This window comes from Paroedura picta, chromosome 2, assembly GCF_049243985.1.
Source record: "Paroedura picta isolate Pp20150507F chromosome 2, Ppicta_v3.0, whole genome shotgun sequence".
NCBI classification, from domain to species: Eukaryota; Metazoa; Chordata; class Lepidosauria; order Squamata; family Gekkonidae; genus Paroedura; species Paroedura picta.
Genome location: NC_135370.1, coordinates 124,058,962 through 124,075,184, shown reverse-complemented (window position 1 = coordinate 124,075,184; position 16,223 = coordinate 124,058,962). Strand labels below are relative to the sequence as shown.

Below are 16,223 nucleotides of genomic sequence, written 5' to 3'. Positions count from 1 at the left end.
GGGCTCCCCCTCGGCGTGACACTGCGCAGTTGCTGATGGCAGTGCCCCCCAGCGGGCGGCGGGAAGTCAGGGGCACCGGCAGGAAAGCAAGTGGAGCAGGGGCTCAGGTGGCAACGACATCCCTCAGCAAAAGACTACCCCGACGGGCCTCAGTAAAATTGTCAAGCATTGACCGGTCCCCGGTGATAAAAAGGTTGGGGACCACTAATCTATGGCATATTAGTAGACAGACATCAAGTTCTGTCATTTTCCCATTCTGAACAATTCCTTGATAGATTAGATTTCAAAGCATAATCAAGGTATCAAACAATTCAATTATGCAACTGAATAATGGTCCCTGTCCTTCTAACTCCTCCCCAAGCATCATGATATGCATGTCTAGACTAGTTACAGAGACTACATGCATTGTTTGGCCTTCAAGATACTACTGAATAAGAGTGTCATTACCCTCATATCTACATGGAAGCACCCAGGAGTCTATTCTGGAATCCACAGGAACAGATATACTCAGATTACTAGAGAAGCAGCATTTGGCTCATCCTGGCAGAGATATGCTGAGTTCATGGAGGCTCCAGATATATCAACACTTATGCACTTGCTATGGAGTTAATTAGCCCTGAATTTAATCTACTATAAATTCTTTAGTTAGCTAATGTCTCTTCATATTTAAATTCCTTCAGAACTACTTCGAAAAAAATGCTGGAGAGCTATAAAATACGCCTTTAAAAACAAAGGCTGGATAATACAATGAAAAGGGATAATCTAATCTTGTAAAGGGATATTTCCTGCCCCTACACTCCATGGAACCATTCGTACTGGGATTTGCTAATCTCTCTCTTGGTGGTGAGGGAGGGAGGAGAAGAATGACAGAGCTACCAGGTTCTAGTATGCCTCACCTCCCTCACAGGGTATCTGCTATGGGGAGAGGAAAGGGAAGGCGAATGTAAGCTGCTTTGAGACTCCTTCAGGTAGAGAAAAGCATCATATAAGAACCAACTCTTCTTCTAAAAAACTTTTAAACATCCATTTGGAACACATAAGAATGGCCTAGGACTACAATAATTTTAAAGACCACTTACAGAACTGCAGGTTTCAAGCTATGACATAAACCTTTTCTCTCAACAACAGAACTAACTATTCTTCGTTATCCATACAACATGCAAATATTCTGTGCTTTTAGGGTCAACTTGGGCAATGTCCCAAACATTACAAAGTTCCTTCCAGCTGCACTAAACTTCCTTTAGTTCAGATACAGGATGTGAATGTGACAGCCACACCTGGCTCTGCCTTCCCGGCCTTGGAGAACAGGACAAAACAAGCAGTATTCTATGCTGAAGTGTACATTTTTCCTGTCCAGCATCTTTCTAAACTGCCATTCATCTCACAACTTTCCTGCAGTTGCTCTAGTGCATAATATCTGCTTTTTTCCAGTTTACCTTGAGGCCAAGACAGGTGGTTTTAAGAGGAAAATATTTAGTGGCACACAGGATAGCAGTAATTTCATTCCATTCTGACAACCAATGCGTAATATGTCCATAATGATTCAATACAAAAGAGCGGATCAATTCACATGTGACATATTTCCCCTGAACGCCCGCAATTCCACAGGGCCTGTAAAAGGAAGCACCTCCACCAGGCATTTGGCTGAGGCTGACAGATGTCCAGAAAATGTAACATATGTTGAACCCAAAGGAAGTTGCTGTAGCCGTAACAGATGGGTGCTTCCCTTACAATCATCTGATACCAAAGTATCTGCCTTATGCATTAACTTACAGAAAACTTGTAGAAATAGAAATCAAGAAATCCAACCTACAATTGTAATTATTTTATTTATTTAAGACATTAGCCATATTACTTCCGCACAGAGTCAGGATTTTTGAGAAACTCCCTTCTTAAGGCTAGATTATATCTCACTCTTGGGGACTGGTCCCCAGAAAATGTTTAAATACACTGAATTTGTTTTTGCCCATAGATGAATACATGTATGTGCACATGTTTAAGAGCTTTATTAAATCTCTGAATCTTTCCACTGCCATAGAAGATCTTTCTCACACACAGTTCTTGTGCAACTACCTACCGCATTACCAAAACTAATCTGGGAATCAGTTTCAACAGGAGAATTCCCAGAGGGACTAAAAGAGGCAGAGGTTCACCTGTTACTCAAAAAACCTTCTCTGGACCTTCTCAGCCATCCAACTACTGCCCCATCTCGCACTTAGCGTTTCTGGGGGAAATGCTTGAAAAAGCTGTCGTGGACCAACTAGCAGCATACTTGGAAGAAGCTTCGGTCGTAGACCCATCCCAGTCTGATTTCCAGCCTGACCATAGGGTAGAAACAATTCTAGTCACCCTGACAGAAGACCTCCATTGCCAGCTGGACCAGGGCAGATCAGCACTGTTTATATTAATAGATCTCTCAGCAGCTTTCGACACAGTTGGCCATGAGCTTTTAGCTCACCACCTCGCCGATGCCAGGATAGGAGGGACTGCCCGTCAATGGCTTATCTCCTTTCTCTGGAATCGCTGACAGAGGGTAGCATCAGGAGAGAGTTCATCAAGCCGTTACCAACTGGCTTGCGGGGGACAGTTCTCTCTCTAATCTTATTCAACATCTTTATGCACCCTCTTGCCCAACTGATGTGGGGGTTTGGACTGGGTTGTCACCAATATGCTTATGACACGTAGTTTTTCCTTCTGATGGATGGCCACCCTGACTCTCCTCCAGAAGCATTAGCAGCTGCCTGGAAGCAGTGACAGGGTGGCCTAAGCAGAGTTGTCTGAAGCTCAACCCTTCAAAGGTCGGAGGTCCTGTGGCTGGGCAGGAAAGGTCCTAGCGAGGAAGTGTGCCTACCTAACCTGGATGGAGTGCAACTATTAGTGGCCCACTCTGCCAGGAACCTCTCAATGGAGGCTCAGATCATGACAGTAGCACGGCTGACATTTTACCACCTTCACCAAGCCAAACTACTAGTGCCCTACTTGGCAATGGAACACCTAGCCACAGTGATCCACACAATGGTCACCTCTATACTGGACTTCTGCAACTCGCTCTACACTGGTCTGCCTTTATCCTTGATCCAGAAACTACAACTGGTCCAGAACATAGCTGCCAGGGTCCTCACAGCAATACCTCGATGGTCCCACATCCAGTCCATCCTCCAGCAGCTGCACTGGCTTTCGGTCGAATTATGGATCAGGCTTAAGGTTTTGGTTATCACCTTTAAGGCTACACACAGTCTGGGCCCAGTATACCTGAGGGATCGCTTCTCCGCCTACACCCCTCCACCACCTCCAACCTCCTGGTGATCCCTGGCCCCAAAGAAGCTTGCTTGACTTCAACCAAGGCCAGAACTTTCTCCATCCTGGCCCCCACTTGGTGGAATGAGCTCCCAGAGGAGATCAGGTCCCTGACAGAACCTGAACAGTTCTGCAGGGCCTGCAAAAGGGAGCTCCGCCAGTCATTTGGTTGAGGTCGACCTAAACCACCACTTCCCATCATCCTCCCACCGAGCCTCCCTCCTATGGCAAGCGCTACAAATTTGCTCAACCCACTGGGCCTCAGTATGATGCTCTTTGCAGTTCCACCGTTCTTTAATGTTATTGTTGTTATCACCTAGTTACCTGTATTATTTCTTGTTTCACGTAAACTGCCCTGAGCCTTCGGGAGGGCAGTATATAAATACAATAAATAAATAAATTAAGCTTTCTCTGAGTATTTTAGTTACATATGTATGCATTAACAGGGCCTCTAAATGCCAGGGACATAGTTAGCCTTAAAGGCAATCTGATTTGCTTTTGGAAGCAGAAATTTCTGCCAAATTTCACATTGTATTCAAATGAATCATCAGTGGTCTGACTTAAACAATTTTGTTTTTAAACATTTCAGATCCCTTCCTTACCAGAATACCAATTTGAAATTACTTTTACAAAAACAGGAAGCATATTTCATATTCTCTCTGGATACTCTTTTTTCCCATGGACATAATGTCTCAGATGAAATGAGAGGGTCCTCATAGTCTACACCTGTTGGACATCATGACTTATATGCCTTTTCTCCATTAGTGGTTCCTTTAAATAAGCAATAGGTGTTTTAGGTATCATTCCCCTTTAAATGTTTGGATTTTCATGAGTGAAGCTTTGGTCTCTTACTATTTAACAGTGTAACTCAGTTAGGAAATTTGGCACTTGAGAGATATGACATCTTATTCGGTAGCCCATGTATAAACCTTTTTTTGGCTGGAGAGAAGTAAGTGTATTTTTTCTTTTTTCAAATAATCCAATTGCCTCATGACCCTACTTTACATCTTGCGTATTTGTCTCTTTGCCTCTTAGAAGCCTTCTCATGACCTGTTTTTGGCTCTGACAACCAGCAAAGGACTTGTGTTCCTTCTTCTACACAAATTATAATCCACATCCTATTAAAAGAAAAACTTTAGTCAGGTATCTACCGACAAATCAAACAATTGGTATCATATTACTATTTTCAATACTATGTTGTTCCATGCTGCTTCGAATATAACTGGGTTTTATTATTATTCTTTGTAGCTGTTTGCTCCCCGGCAGAAGCTATTGCGAAACAGGCTGAGCTCCTGGGTCCTGTTGGGAGTCTCCACTAAGTGGGAGTTACTGTTCATTTGTATTACACATTATCATTGTATTAAAAAAAATAGAAGATTGTTAATTGTGCACCTTTTGTATACCTTTTCTAATTGTAAGATTATCTGTATACCTGTTCTATTTGTATAATTATTTTGATACTTGACATTTCTTTGTGGTGAGTTTATTTATTTCTTGTTGAATTTGCCACAAGGTTCCCTGTTCTTTTTGTTACAAATAAAACCCCCAACAGGATCAGTATGCTGGCACTTATTCAGAATAAATACTATCACATCCATAGGTCTTTGCAAAATTACACATTCTTCTGTTTTATTGGCTCTCTTTCCCTTTTTCAGTTATGTCTTTTTTTTTACATTTGTTTTAACCGGTAAATTGTTTTTAAACTTGTAATTTATACAAGTGTCTTAAAGGCCAATTTCCAAGAATAAAAGCCAGGCTGCAAACTATAATATAAACAGTAGCTTAATAAGATCTAAATGAGTATCCCCAACAGTGCAACAAAAATAAAGGCCCTATACACTTCTTATGTCTGTGTTGCCTTCTAAATACTAGAACAAGGCAGAGATGGATATAAGCAGATTGCATCTTACTCCCAGTCGTCAGTACTGGTGAAGACCTGGATTGTATTTCCATTAAAATCCTGAAGGACAGTGGTTCCAGCAACTGATGATGTATACAGCTCACTAGGATTAAAAGGGTTAAACTTCATTCCTGTGATGGACCCTCCAGCTCCCATCTGCAAGGAAGGGGATGAATAAAACAGAAATCCACTCAGTGAAGGAGAAAAGTCCCTCTGCTTATATCAGCACCAATACAGAACTCAACTTCTACAACAGGCTGTTGTTATTTCTATATAACAACATCCAGGCTAAGAAAAAATCCTTACAAATGGAGAGAGCTTCCAGTACTTCAAAACAACTGCTACACTAAGTTACTGCCATGGTAGAGAGTAAACCTGCCAAGCAACATGCTGAGTAGTATTAAATACTACAACGCACTGAGTATACCATTATGTGGGACTAGGGAGACATCTATACAACCTTTTCATAATAGCTGGTCTCTGGGTGGGCCATCAAGAAGGACATAATGGCTGAGGGAAATTGTTTTATGGTACTTTTTATAAACTTGTGCACATATTAGAAATGCATTTTGTTTTACATATGCAAGGGTAAGATGACAGAAGTCTGAACCAGAAAAAATTAAAAATACTAAAGCTTGAAGGAGGTTCGGTCACAATGTAGGGAGGATACAAAATCCAGACAATGTTAAAGGAGGAAACAGAGATTACACTAACTAATAATCTTTAGGTGGTATAAGGAAGACTTGCACTGAGGAAGACAGTGCAAGATGGAGATGGCCTCAGGAGTGTTGCTCTTTGTGACACACAGTGGGCCTAGAGAATGAGGGGTTCTGTTTTCATTGCTGCATTTTCTTTACTCCTCCTTTATGTTGGGCACAATTAACTAAAAAATTCAATATTGAATTGCTGTCTGGGGCATTAGTTTAGGGCTTCTCTGGGGTTTCAATCATAATATTTCATACTTTGGCACAGAGAGAAATACTAATCCTAGTAAGAATTGCAGCAAAAGGTATCTTCAGGAGGGGCTATGAATGTCCAGTCTTCATTACTATGTTTTCACAAGCTCTAGAAAATGGGGCAGTAAATACACAGTTATTAAGTCCACATAAGTACGCAGCTATAATTTGTCAAAGTGTTGTTTATTTTGAAGTTGGTGCAGAACTCTTAAAAAACCAACCACTGAATTCATCACCAGGCACAGGAACTCCCTAGCACTCAGTAAAGTGCCTTCCCATTGGAAAGGGGGACAAACTAAAAAAATAAATCAAAAGATTTCCCTGCGTCTTACAGGTTTCCCATTCTAGAGTTACTAACGTCAAAATCATCTACATCCCCCTCTTCCTAATCCTTCCCATTATATAAAAAGTAGAGCACCTTCAATGCACACTATTCTGCTAACACACACTACAATCTGGCACTGCAACTTCACCTCCATAATGACTTACCCCTTTTATGAAGCAGGTTTTATTGAGCACTTCGTAGTCCCACAGCATGATATCTCCACCTTTGGAGCCCACAGCAACTGTGCTGGGATGAGCTGGATGCCACTCCAAGCATGTAACCCTCCTATCAAAAGGACTTGCAGTTCTGAATAAGCGGTATGAGTTGAGGGAACGTATAAAAGGCACCTGGAGACACTGTCGCAGAGACAATGGGAAAAGGGGAATGCAGACCATGCAATCAAAAACTATTAGTCTTCCACCTTTCTGCACAGCTGACAGAGGAGACTATGGACCAAACTATACTCAAATGCATGGAATATGTATGCTTTCTCCAATATTCTCTTCTTCTTTCATCCAAAGCAACCGAGGATGTTGCAAATTTCAGTTAAACAATAGCAAGATATGCAGAGCATTAAACCCACTTCTGGACTATTTGTCTATTCAAAGTTGCTGTGGAAATCTGCTTCCCCTACCCCAAGAAGGAGGAGGAGAGAAGACAGACGTTCTCATCTCTTTTCTTCAACAGGGAGAACATAGCAGTAGGAAGAAATATTCTGAACAGAATAATGTTCTAGGCAGAGGAGGGCTAAAATAGCCATCACTGAAACTCTTAAATTCAGAGACTTTTTGCAAAAAAAAACAGTGTTCACACATGATTGTACTGTGTAGTCTGGCCTTGTGGGGCAGGATAAATGAACTGATGTAATCCTTAAGTTTTTCATTGAGTACAATGCATATTCATAAGTCATTTAAAAAAATGATTGACTTATCACATTACAGGAAAAACCAGTTTTAAAAGAGGGGTTGAGAAGAGAATTATAGTAAGATCACAATGGACTATTATTGCCCTGATGAATGACAAGGAAAATGCAGGAAGGATTATGACAAGAAAAGGAAGAAGGCAACATGATGCAAGAGTGTAAAGTAGCATACAAATGTGATAATACATGCAGTAAGCTTGCTAAGAAATGACCCTATAAAAAGAACTAATAAGAAGGATTTACATTAAATAACGTTCACAGATACATCTACTTTCAGTCTGCTGTTCTGGATCTAATATTCATTTGCATGAAACAGAAGCATGAGTCAAACTATCAAACAAGTTAGCAATAATAGAGAATCTGTACTCTGTTTGTTCCTTGCAAAAGATCCCAAAATAAAACATATTCTGTGTTAAAAGGAGACCATAGGAGGCAAAAAAATCACTTACTTTCTTGAGTTTTGTCCCAATAGAGGAACCCAACACATTCTGGTAGATATAATGTACAATGCTCTTCTGCATTTCTTGCTGATGAAAAGGCACTCCTGTGTTTCTGATTATGGAGGCATGGAAAGTTTGACCTGCCAGACAATAAAAGGCCATTTAACACTGGTTTGTGTGTTCACTATGCTTCAGTGAAAGCAAGAACATTGGCATTTTTCAGTACCTGGAATGTGAATTCAGCAAGCACAGTGTATACATAGCAGAGAGAACAAAAATGGAATTTGCTTCATAGACATAACTTTTATACCACCTGAAGATAGAACACCCTAAATGATACTGGAGAAAAATAAAATCCTTAGCAATTTTTCTGATGGAAAAATAAGAGATTGAGAAAATTGGGGGAAAATATTTATCTGTGAGTACTGAAATCCTTATTAAGGAAAGTTTTTAAAACACAATTTTCCCTCCCCCAAAATATCTATTTAAGACAATCTACAGTATTAGGAAATATAATATTTAGCCAAGACAATGTCTAGTTGGTGTGCAGACAACACACACCCTACCTGATTGGCCCTCTGTGGGAGATATGCCCCAATAAAGATAAGACACTCTCCCATAGAGGGCCAATTGTAGTTCTTCTCTATGCCCGTCCTCCTCCTCCTCCTTACTGCCCCATCTGGACACCTGTGAGGAAGAAGATCCAGGAGCTGGGGAGGAGGCCAATCATGTTAGCACTGGTGGCCCAGCCACCGTGTCTTAGCAGCCACACTCCAATGCCTCTTGTACATCAGCAAGCAAGGGAGCCCAGGTGGCCACATGCCACAGTGCCATGGGCACAGTGTCCACTCTGCCAGCCCATTCCCCATGGTTGGACTGCTGCACTCCTGGGGGAGAAGGGGAGACCAGCCAGCTGTGCTCTTTGGCACCATGATGGCCCAGGTGGCTAGCTTGACAGCTAGGCTGCCGCGCTCCTTGGGTGCCCTCCTCCTCCTGCCTTACATCCCTAGTTTTTATATATTACAAAACTGCAGAACTCACTTAAGATTTTCTGCAGCAGAAGGAGAGAACATGTTGTGTTCTAGCAAGGCAAAAATCCCAGTGTGGAAGCCGCCTACACAAAAATTTGTCTATGTTTGGAAATATTCATACCAAAATAAAAAATTAATATGGAAAACAGAGAAGCTGTTTTAAGGGCATGCCGGCCTTCAGATCTTTGAAATCCACTAAAATAAAACTCCAAACCCAGAATCTGAAACTATCATTCAGAAACTAATTTCTATTTGAGAAAGAAAGATATTTTCAAAGACATATTTGCGGTTTAAGTAACAAGATATGGGATAATATTTTTCCAGTTACTGTACCATTCAGCGTGAGTGATGATACATAATGTTATTCCACTGGATTACAACACATCTTGTATTCCATTTCTGCATGCTTCAAGCCTGTCCATCATGCCCTAAAAATGACCCTTCTTCCTCTCCCTCCCCCTTTTTGTTTTTTTTCCTTAAACTGAACATCCAGATAGATAAAATGCTTGAGAGCTCGCTCATTGTTTTGTGATATTTTAGTATTACAAGACTTTCTGGAACTTTTTTGTGGACCAACGCTACTGTCATTTATTAAGAGTTCAATGGTAGTACAAGAGTTAATACAACATTCAGATTTATTAGTAATTCTTAAAGCTGATCTGTTAAGGCTGGAAACCAACACTAGTTTCTTTTCAGCATTTACAGTGATTTGAAAGCAAGATAATTTCTTGTGGTGTATCACATGCATATCCCGTGGTTGCTTCTAGTAAATGAATGTTGTGTGGGATTCTTTTTCCTAGTTTTAGATAACTTTTTTTTTACAATACTATTTTTGTATACAAACAACAAACTCCTTTTATTTGCTACTTTCTTTATTCTCCTGGACTTTTCAGCAGCTTTCATTACCATGAAACATCCATCTGGTTTGGAAGTTGGGGACACCATGTTCTGTGGTTCAGCATCCAACTGGACAGCAGATTCCAGGTGGTGATCCTTGGAAACTTTAGCTCTTCCCTTTTGCAATTGTGCTATGGAGTTCAGCAGAACTCTAATTTGTTCCCATGCTATTCAACATCTACACAAAATTGCCTCCAGAATTTTAGTTTAGGTTCCATTAAAATGCTGATGATCCCCAGCTTTATTTCTACTTTTACCTGAGGAAATGCCTGAAGTCAGCAGCAGCCAGCTTGGTGAGGTGGTTAAGAGTAACTGCCTCTAATCTGCACAAAGCCAGCTGGGTGACCTTGGGCTAATCACAGTTCTCTCTTATTCAGAATGAAAACTCCAGAAAAAACTACAGTATTATTTGAGGGAAGCTCTCCAGACCAGGGTGGTGGTTTATGGACATAGGACTGCATTTAACTTAAATAATTTGACCAGGTCAGGTTTTACCTTTGATAGCAAAGTAGTGATTAATCTATAAGCACTTTAAACAAAACATAACTCACCATTACACAAAAGGTAAAAAGATAACACTTCTCTGCTGTTGAGAAAAAAACTAAGTTATGTTTTTACATTTACATCAGTGTTGAAAGAATCATAGAATCATAGAGTTGGAAGGGGCCATACAGGCCATCTAGTCCAACCCCCTGCTCAACGCAGGATCAGCCCTAAGCATCCTAAAGCATCCAAGAAAAGTGTGTATCCAACCTTTGCTTGAAGACTGCCAGTGAGGGGGAGCTCACCACCTCCTTAGGCAGCCTATTCCACTCCTGAACTAGCACAAACATACATACTCATTTGGGGTTGTTTTTTGCTTGCTTTTTAGAAATTCAATCAAAGGGGTAAAAAAGTGTTCATCCCTGTAGAATAAGTGAAGGCAATCAATGAACTGACTGGCTGGTAATCACTGAAATTCATTCAGAACACATTGCATGCACTCTAAACTGATTTCACCTGCTTTCATATTGCAAAATCTGATTCACTACATATTACTGTGACACTGGTATTTTCATTAACCATGAAGCAAAAGCACACAAGGCAACAAGGGCTCCACACAGGTCTGGAAGAATAGTTTCATAAAAAGTGAAGTTTCACAGTCTAATTCCCACAGCCACCCCTCAAAAAACTCTGCATTTCAAGCCTGACAATCTAAACAGGCACACATTTTGCACTGCTCTGTCAAGAACCCAGAAACCACAAAAAATACTGTAGTGAGAAAGCTCAACCTTCAGTTCAGTATTCAAGTCCTAGTGGCAATACAGAAGACCTAGTTAGGAAATGAAAACTTCCACCTAAAAATTCCAAAAGCATGCCAACATTAATCCCAGAAATTCTCCCTGAATCTCTGATTAAAAGAGAATATTCCAGGTTTATTCTGTCAATACATGCACTGACAGTAACTTGATGCATTCTGTTTTCAACAACAGACCTGCTGACCATTGACAGAAAAGCCTAAAAACATTTGTGTTTAGAGTGAATTCTGCTGAGCAACCCAACTTTTTCTTTTTTTGAACACCACCAGTTCTATGGTGCTTGTCTTTTTCTCTTCTCTTTTTTCTGAAATGTCACCAGGAATATCAACAAAACACGGGATCTGTTCAATCACATCCACAACATGGTCTACTTATATACAAAGCAATGGAATATAACTTCCTCCAAACTCATGATGTCAGACATGATGTCAGACTCATGATGGACAAACAGAAAGGTCAACTGAAACTTACATTCTACTTGCAAGTCAAGTAATGAATAAAATACAGAAGGAAGCAAAAAAAAAAGTTATACCTTCAAAAAGGACTCCCTAAGGTAGAGGTCACTATCCCCATGTGGCACCATCACACCCACTGACACTTTTTCTGGCATCCAGCAAGTGTTTTTAGAAAGTGGGTGGAACTCACTTCTGACTAAGTACTATAAATTTAATTGTCTGTGCATATTTGTTTTAAATGCTCCTTTGGCAGCAGATGTTACCACATCACAAGGAACTACACTATGTGGCTGAAGTCAACTTGTGACAATCATTTTGTGGCTGGCTCCATCTCCAGAAGCAACCATTTTTTACTTATTATTACTATAGACCACCCCTCTCCACAAATGGGCTTGAGGATAGTTAAAACATTCATAATCAAAATTTAAAACATCCTACAATTAAAACACCCAACCCAAATACTACCCCACCCCCAACCATTTTCTATCTAGCGTACAGACTGACTATTGACTGGGAATACATGTCCAGCCAAGAAGAAAGAGGGGGGGGGGAAGAAACCTGGGGAGAAGAGGTGGGAGGTCCACAAGATGTTAATCCCCCCTAGCTGCAACCATAGTACTGACAGAAGAGCAGAATCTTACAGGCCCTGCAGAACTGCCATAGCTCCATCAGGGCCCTAATGCTGTTGCACCCACCATGCCATGACAGAACTCCGCACATTCCTGCAGGCTTGAAAAGGCTGGAGATCCCTGCCCTAAGGCAATAAAATGAACAAAACATTAAAGATGTGGCCTTCATTTAAGTCAATAGCAAAACTCCAATTGATCTGAGATGCTGGGGTTAGTCTAAAGTACAAAACATATGATGGCAGAGGCAATAATGGGAGGGTCCAGAGCTTTCCAAACACACCATATGAGTCCATTCAATCACACCTTCCACCGGTACTTTATGTGGGAATGCAGAAGACCTATATCTAAAGATGCAGATCTAAAGGTTTGCTGCTGGTCTGTGTAGTTTGGGCCTAAGATATTAGCATATATGCAGGTGTTTTTCAATTCTTGCCTCACTTGCATTACTCATAACATTTCTAATGTTAGGTGATGTTAGGAGACAAGAATATGGGGAATTGCTCTCTAACCTAGCCATAACCTGAAGGATATATATTTCCTTTTTTTGAAGTTATTAAAGTCATCTTTAAACCTGTGTAATTTTAGCCATAAGGCACGGAAGTATTAAATTATTAGCTAAAAGGAACGGCATCATAAATATCTGGTTAAAGCTGTTTCACTTTTTTTTCTACATAGAGAGAACCACTGTGCAGGAAGAATTTTCCATATGAAATATCCCAAGAGCATAATTCAGAATTTCCTTGAAAATGGAAGGGTGCTTGATTGTTTGCAACATGTAAGAAAGTGACAGGATGATACCACAAAGATAATTCAATTAACCCTGCATTACATAAGTGTATAATAAAATGTCAAGGTGTTGATGATATTACCTATTTTCTCTGGAAGCTTGGAGATTCTTCTGACAAGCAATTTCCTTGTTTGTAGTTCATTTTCCAGCTCCGCTTGATCTCGTTTTCTTTTCCCAGTTAATTTTGCCTCCTTTTCTGAAGGATAATCAAAGATTTTCAACCGTTTCTTGTTCTTTGACTGCTTCTCAGAGGTCATTCTGTCTAATTCCTGAAAAATACCATTATATGATTGTTAGGATCTTGAGAATTCTAATCCCTGAACATAGGCGCAAGCTGAAAGCTCCACATTTTTAGTTTGCATCATCAACCTATTTTTCTTTGTAACAGATGAACAATCTTATGAAATAAAGAGGTTTCAAAATCAGTAAATAAATTTTGCTGGAACAGACAGCTCTTAGTCCACTAGAGCTCTTCCATGCATTACACATATCACAAACTATCCCAAATGAGACTACTGCTGCCGGTCACATGCAAGCCATGAAAATTAGGCCGTACTCAGTGTGCTATTACTATCTGTCACCCTGTGTAATCTCAGGCTTCTCCCTCACCTGTGCCATACAATAAGCGAACAAATAAGCAGTCCTCTACACGTACATGTTAGGCAGTTAACACCAAATATAACTAAAGTAGCCATGAGTTCTTTAAACTGAGATCACTCCTACAAGCAGGTTTTCCATTTCTAGCTACTTTGTTCACTCTTACAGTCAGGCATAGAATCAACACATTTCAGCTAATGAAATTTTAGGTAATACAAAAATAATGCCTCAGTTTTGCTCACACAGAACACATGTAACACTTTTATGCAGAATACATAGCATAGTGTAAACAGCAAAATTCTACTACCATAGAATATTTATGGTAGCCCAGACGGCATTTTCCCACCTGTGCCAGGTTTGGCTACTAGTGCCGTACCTGTCCTCAGAACACTTGGCCACGGTGATCCAAGCAATGGTCATTTCCAGATTAGACTTCTGTAACTCGCTCTATGCGGACCTGCCCTTGTCTTTGATCCGGAAACAGCTGGTACAAAATGAGGCTGCAAGGATCCTCACTAGGTCATCTTGGAAGACCCATATCCTGCAGCAACTGCTCTGATTACCGGTTTGGTTCCAGATCAAGTTCAAGGTATTGGTTTTGACCTTTAAGGCTATACATGGCTTGGGTACAACCTATCTGAGGGACCGCTTATCTGTTTATGCCCCCCCCCCACAGGACTCTTCTGCGGGTATGAATTTGCTGATTATCTTGGACCCCTGAGATATCTGCCTGGCCTTGACCACAGCCAGGGCCTTTTCAGCCTTGCCCCAGCCTGGTGGAATGAACTCCCCAAAGAGCTAAGGGCCCTGACAGAATTCTCTGGGTTCTGCAGGGCCTGCAGGACAGAACTCTTCCACCAGGCATTTGGTTGCGGCCAGGCTGGTGATTCAGAGTTACCATCTGTGGATCCCACCCATCTTACTTTTACATTCTGCTCCTGGCTCCCATATTTTGGATACCAGCATAGGCTCTGGGGGTCGACCGATGAGGCTGAATATTAAGGGTTTTTTTAGGAGACCAGAGACTCTGACTATGATGTCATCCTTTTGTTTGTATGGAGATTTTAGGGGTTATATTGTATTTTTATTGTTTTATTGTAAACCACTGCAAGACAGTATTCCAAAGAGCGGTGGTATATAAAGTATAAATAAATCATGAATATCCATGAATCTATGGACTAGGACTGATAGGGTTTCTAGTATCACTTGGATGCTAAAATTTCAGGTTGAGGATAAGACTTAAACCCTAGTTCAGCCAAGTTAAACTAGGCAGTCTTGGGTAAGTCAATCTCTCAGCCACATTTACTTCACAAAGATATAATGAGACCAGAATAACGTTTCTGAGCTCAAAGAGGTAAATCATAAATCCAGTAGCACCTTATAGTCATTTAATCCACCATAAGCTTTCATGAGTCTGAACACACTTCATCATACTTAAGTAACAACATAAACTCTAACACAAAAAACAGTGTGTTTGAGTAAACCTTGTTAGTCTTAAAGTATTGCTGGACTGCTGTTTTGTTTTGCTATAACAAAATAACATGTCTCCCTGGAATTGCTACCAATACTGAGCCGTAGGCAAGTGTGCGTGTGCGAATGCTCTCATGAGACCCCGCAAAATCACAGCGACTCCAAGAACTTGCCGCGATGTTTCTCTGACTTTCCGTCCCACCGCGAAACGGTACCCTTAAAAGGACAAACGCTTCCATTTCTGAACATGTGCTCAGTATCATTTTAGTTCAGAATGTTGCTATAGGGGAACCGAAAGTTCCCATCAAGAGCTCCCGGTACAGCTTCTGCATTGTTTAAGGGCCACCCAACAAGGCTCTCCCATTCATTCCCTCCCCCGCCCCGTGTCAGGAAGATGACGAAGCGGAGCGATTCAGCGAGTCAGCTGTAAGCGCGAAACGAGGCAGGGAAAGAGACAACCGCCACCCGCTCTTGCCTGCCTCGGGGACCAATTACGGGGTGGGGACAAGAGAAGCGGCAAGCCAGCGACGCCCCTCACCTGCACTCGTGCGGCCTAGGCTGCACCTCCCGCTGCTAGAGCGCTTGCTGACCGGGCGGCCCCGTCCTGCCTGAGAACGCGCCTGCCGAAAAGGCGCGGGAAGGAGGCGCCTTCGCGGAGTTTCATAACCTGGCCCCGGGCAGAGAGGCACAAGCGGCGCACGCGGAAACCTCCAGTCAAGTTCCGGCGGGGCCTCCGCGGTGGGTGGCAAGCCGCCTAGACCTGGCGCCCTCTTTGACGCGCTTACAGAAGGCGCGGCGGAAGACGCCGCCGAAGGGAAGCGGAGAAGCCGAGGGAGGCACGTGAAGGAGCTGCTGTCGCTGTTTCACGCCAAGGCGAGGTTATCTTGTGTCCAAGAAGGCCTCATTCTAGAATCTTCGACCTGATAGAAAAGAAGACAGAGTTTATGCCAGGATGATACTACTTTGCAGCATAAGGGACAACGGTTTCTCGGAGGACGGGCAGAGCGCAGTTCCGTCATCCCCTGACTACTTCCCACCGCAGTTGGCCTTGTGTTCCAAAAAGGTTCTCTTAGAAACTGATCGCAGCACGTGGGGCGTACAAATCTCCCGGAATTACTGCTAGTTTCCAAGTTATAGACCGTTTATGCACTGGAGGTTTCATGCCAGGCTGCAGGCTAGAGTTTTAGTTGTGGCAGGTTGCCCCACCTCTTCCTGCACC

The 16,223-nt window shown here is 41.8% G+C and overlaps 1 protein-coding gene across 2 annotated transcripts in view; it reads right to left on the bottom strand.

The window, feature by feature from the left end:
* The window catches only part of DDB2 (damage specific DNA binding protein 2), a 53,846-nt gene that overhangs the window by 21,356 nt on the left and 16,267 nt on the right, over positions 1–16,223 (bottom strand). For both annotated transcript variants that reach the window (XM_077322383.1, XM_077322382.1), the window contains exons 2-6: positions 15,543–15,924; positions 13,020–13,206; positions 7,850–7,980; positions 6,643–6,834; positions 5,208–5,353 (exon numbers count right to left, since the gene is read on the bottom strand). In XM_077322383.1, the coding sequence (XP_077178498.1) occupies positions 5,208–5,353; positions 6,643–6,834; positions 7,850–7,980; positions 13,020–13,194 (644 nt within the window). In that variant the 5' untranslated portion in view covers positions 13,195–13,206; positions 15,543–15,924. The remainder of the gene's footprint in view (positions 1–5,207; positions 5,354–6,642; positions 6,835–7,849; positions 7,981–13,019; positions 13,207–15,542; positions 15,925–16,223) is intronic.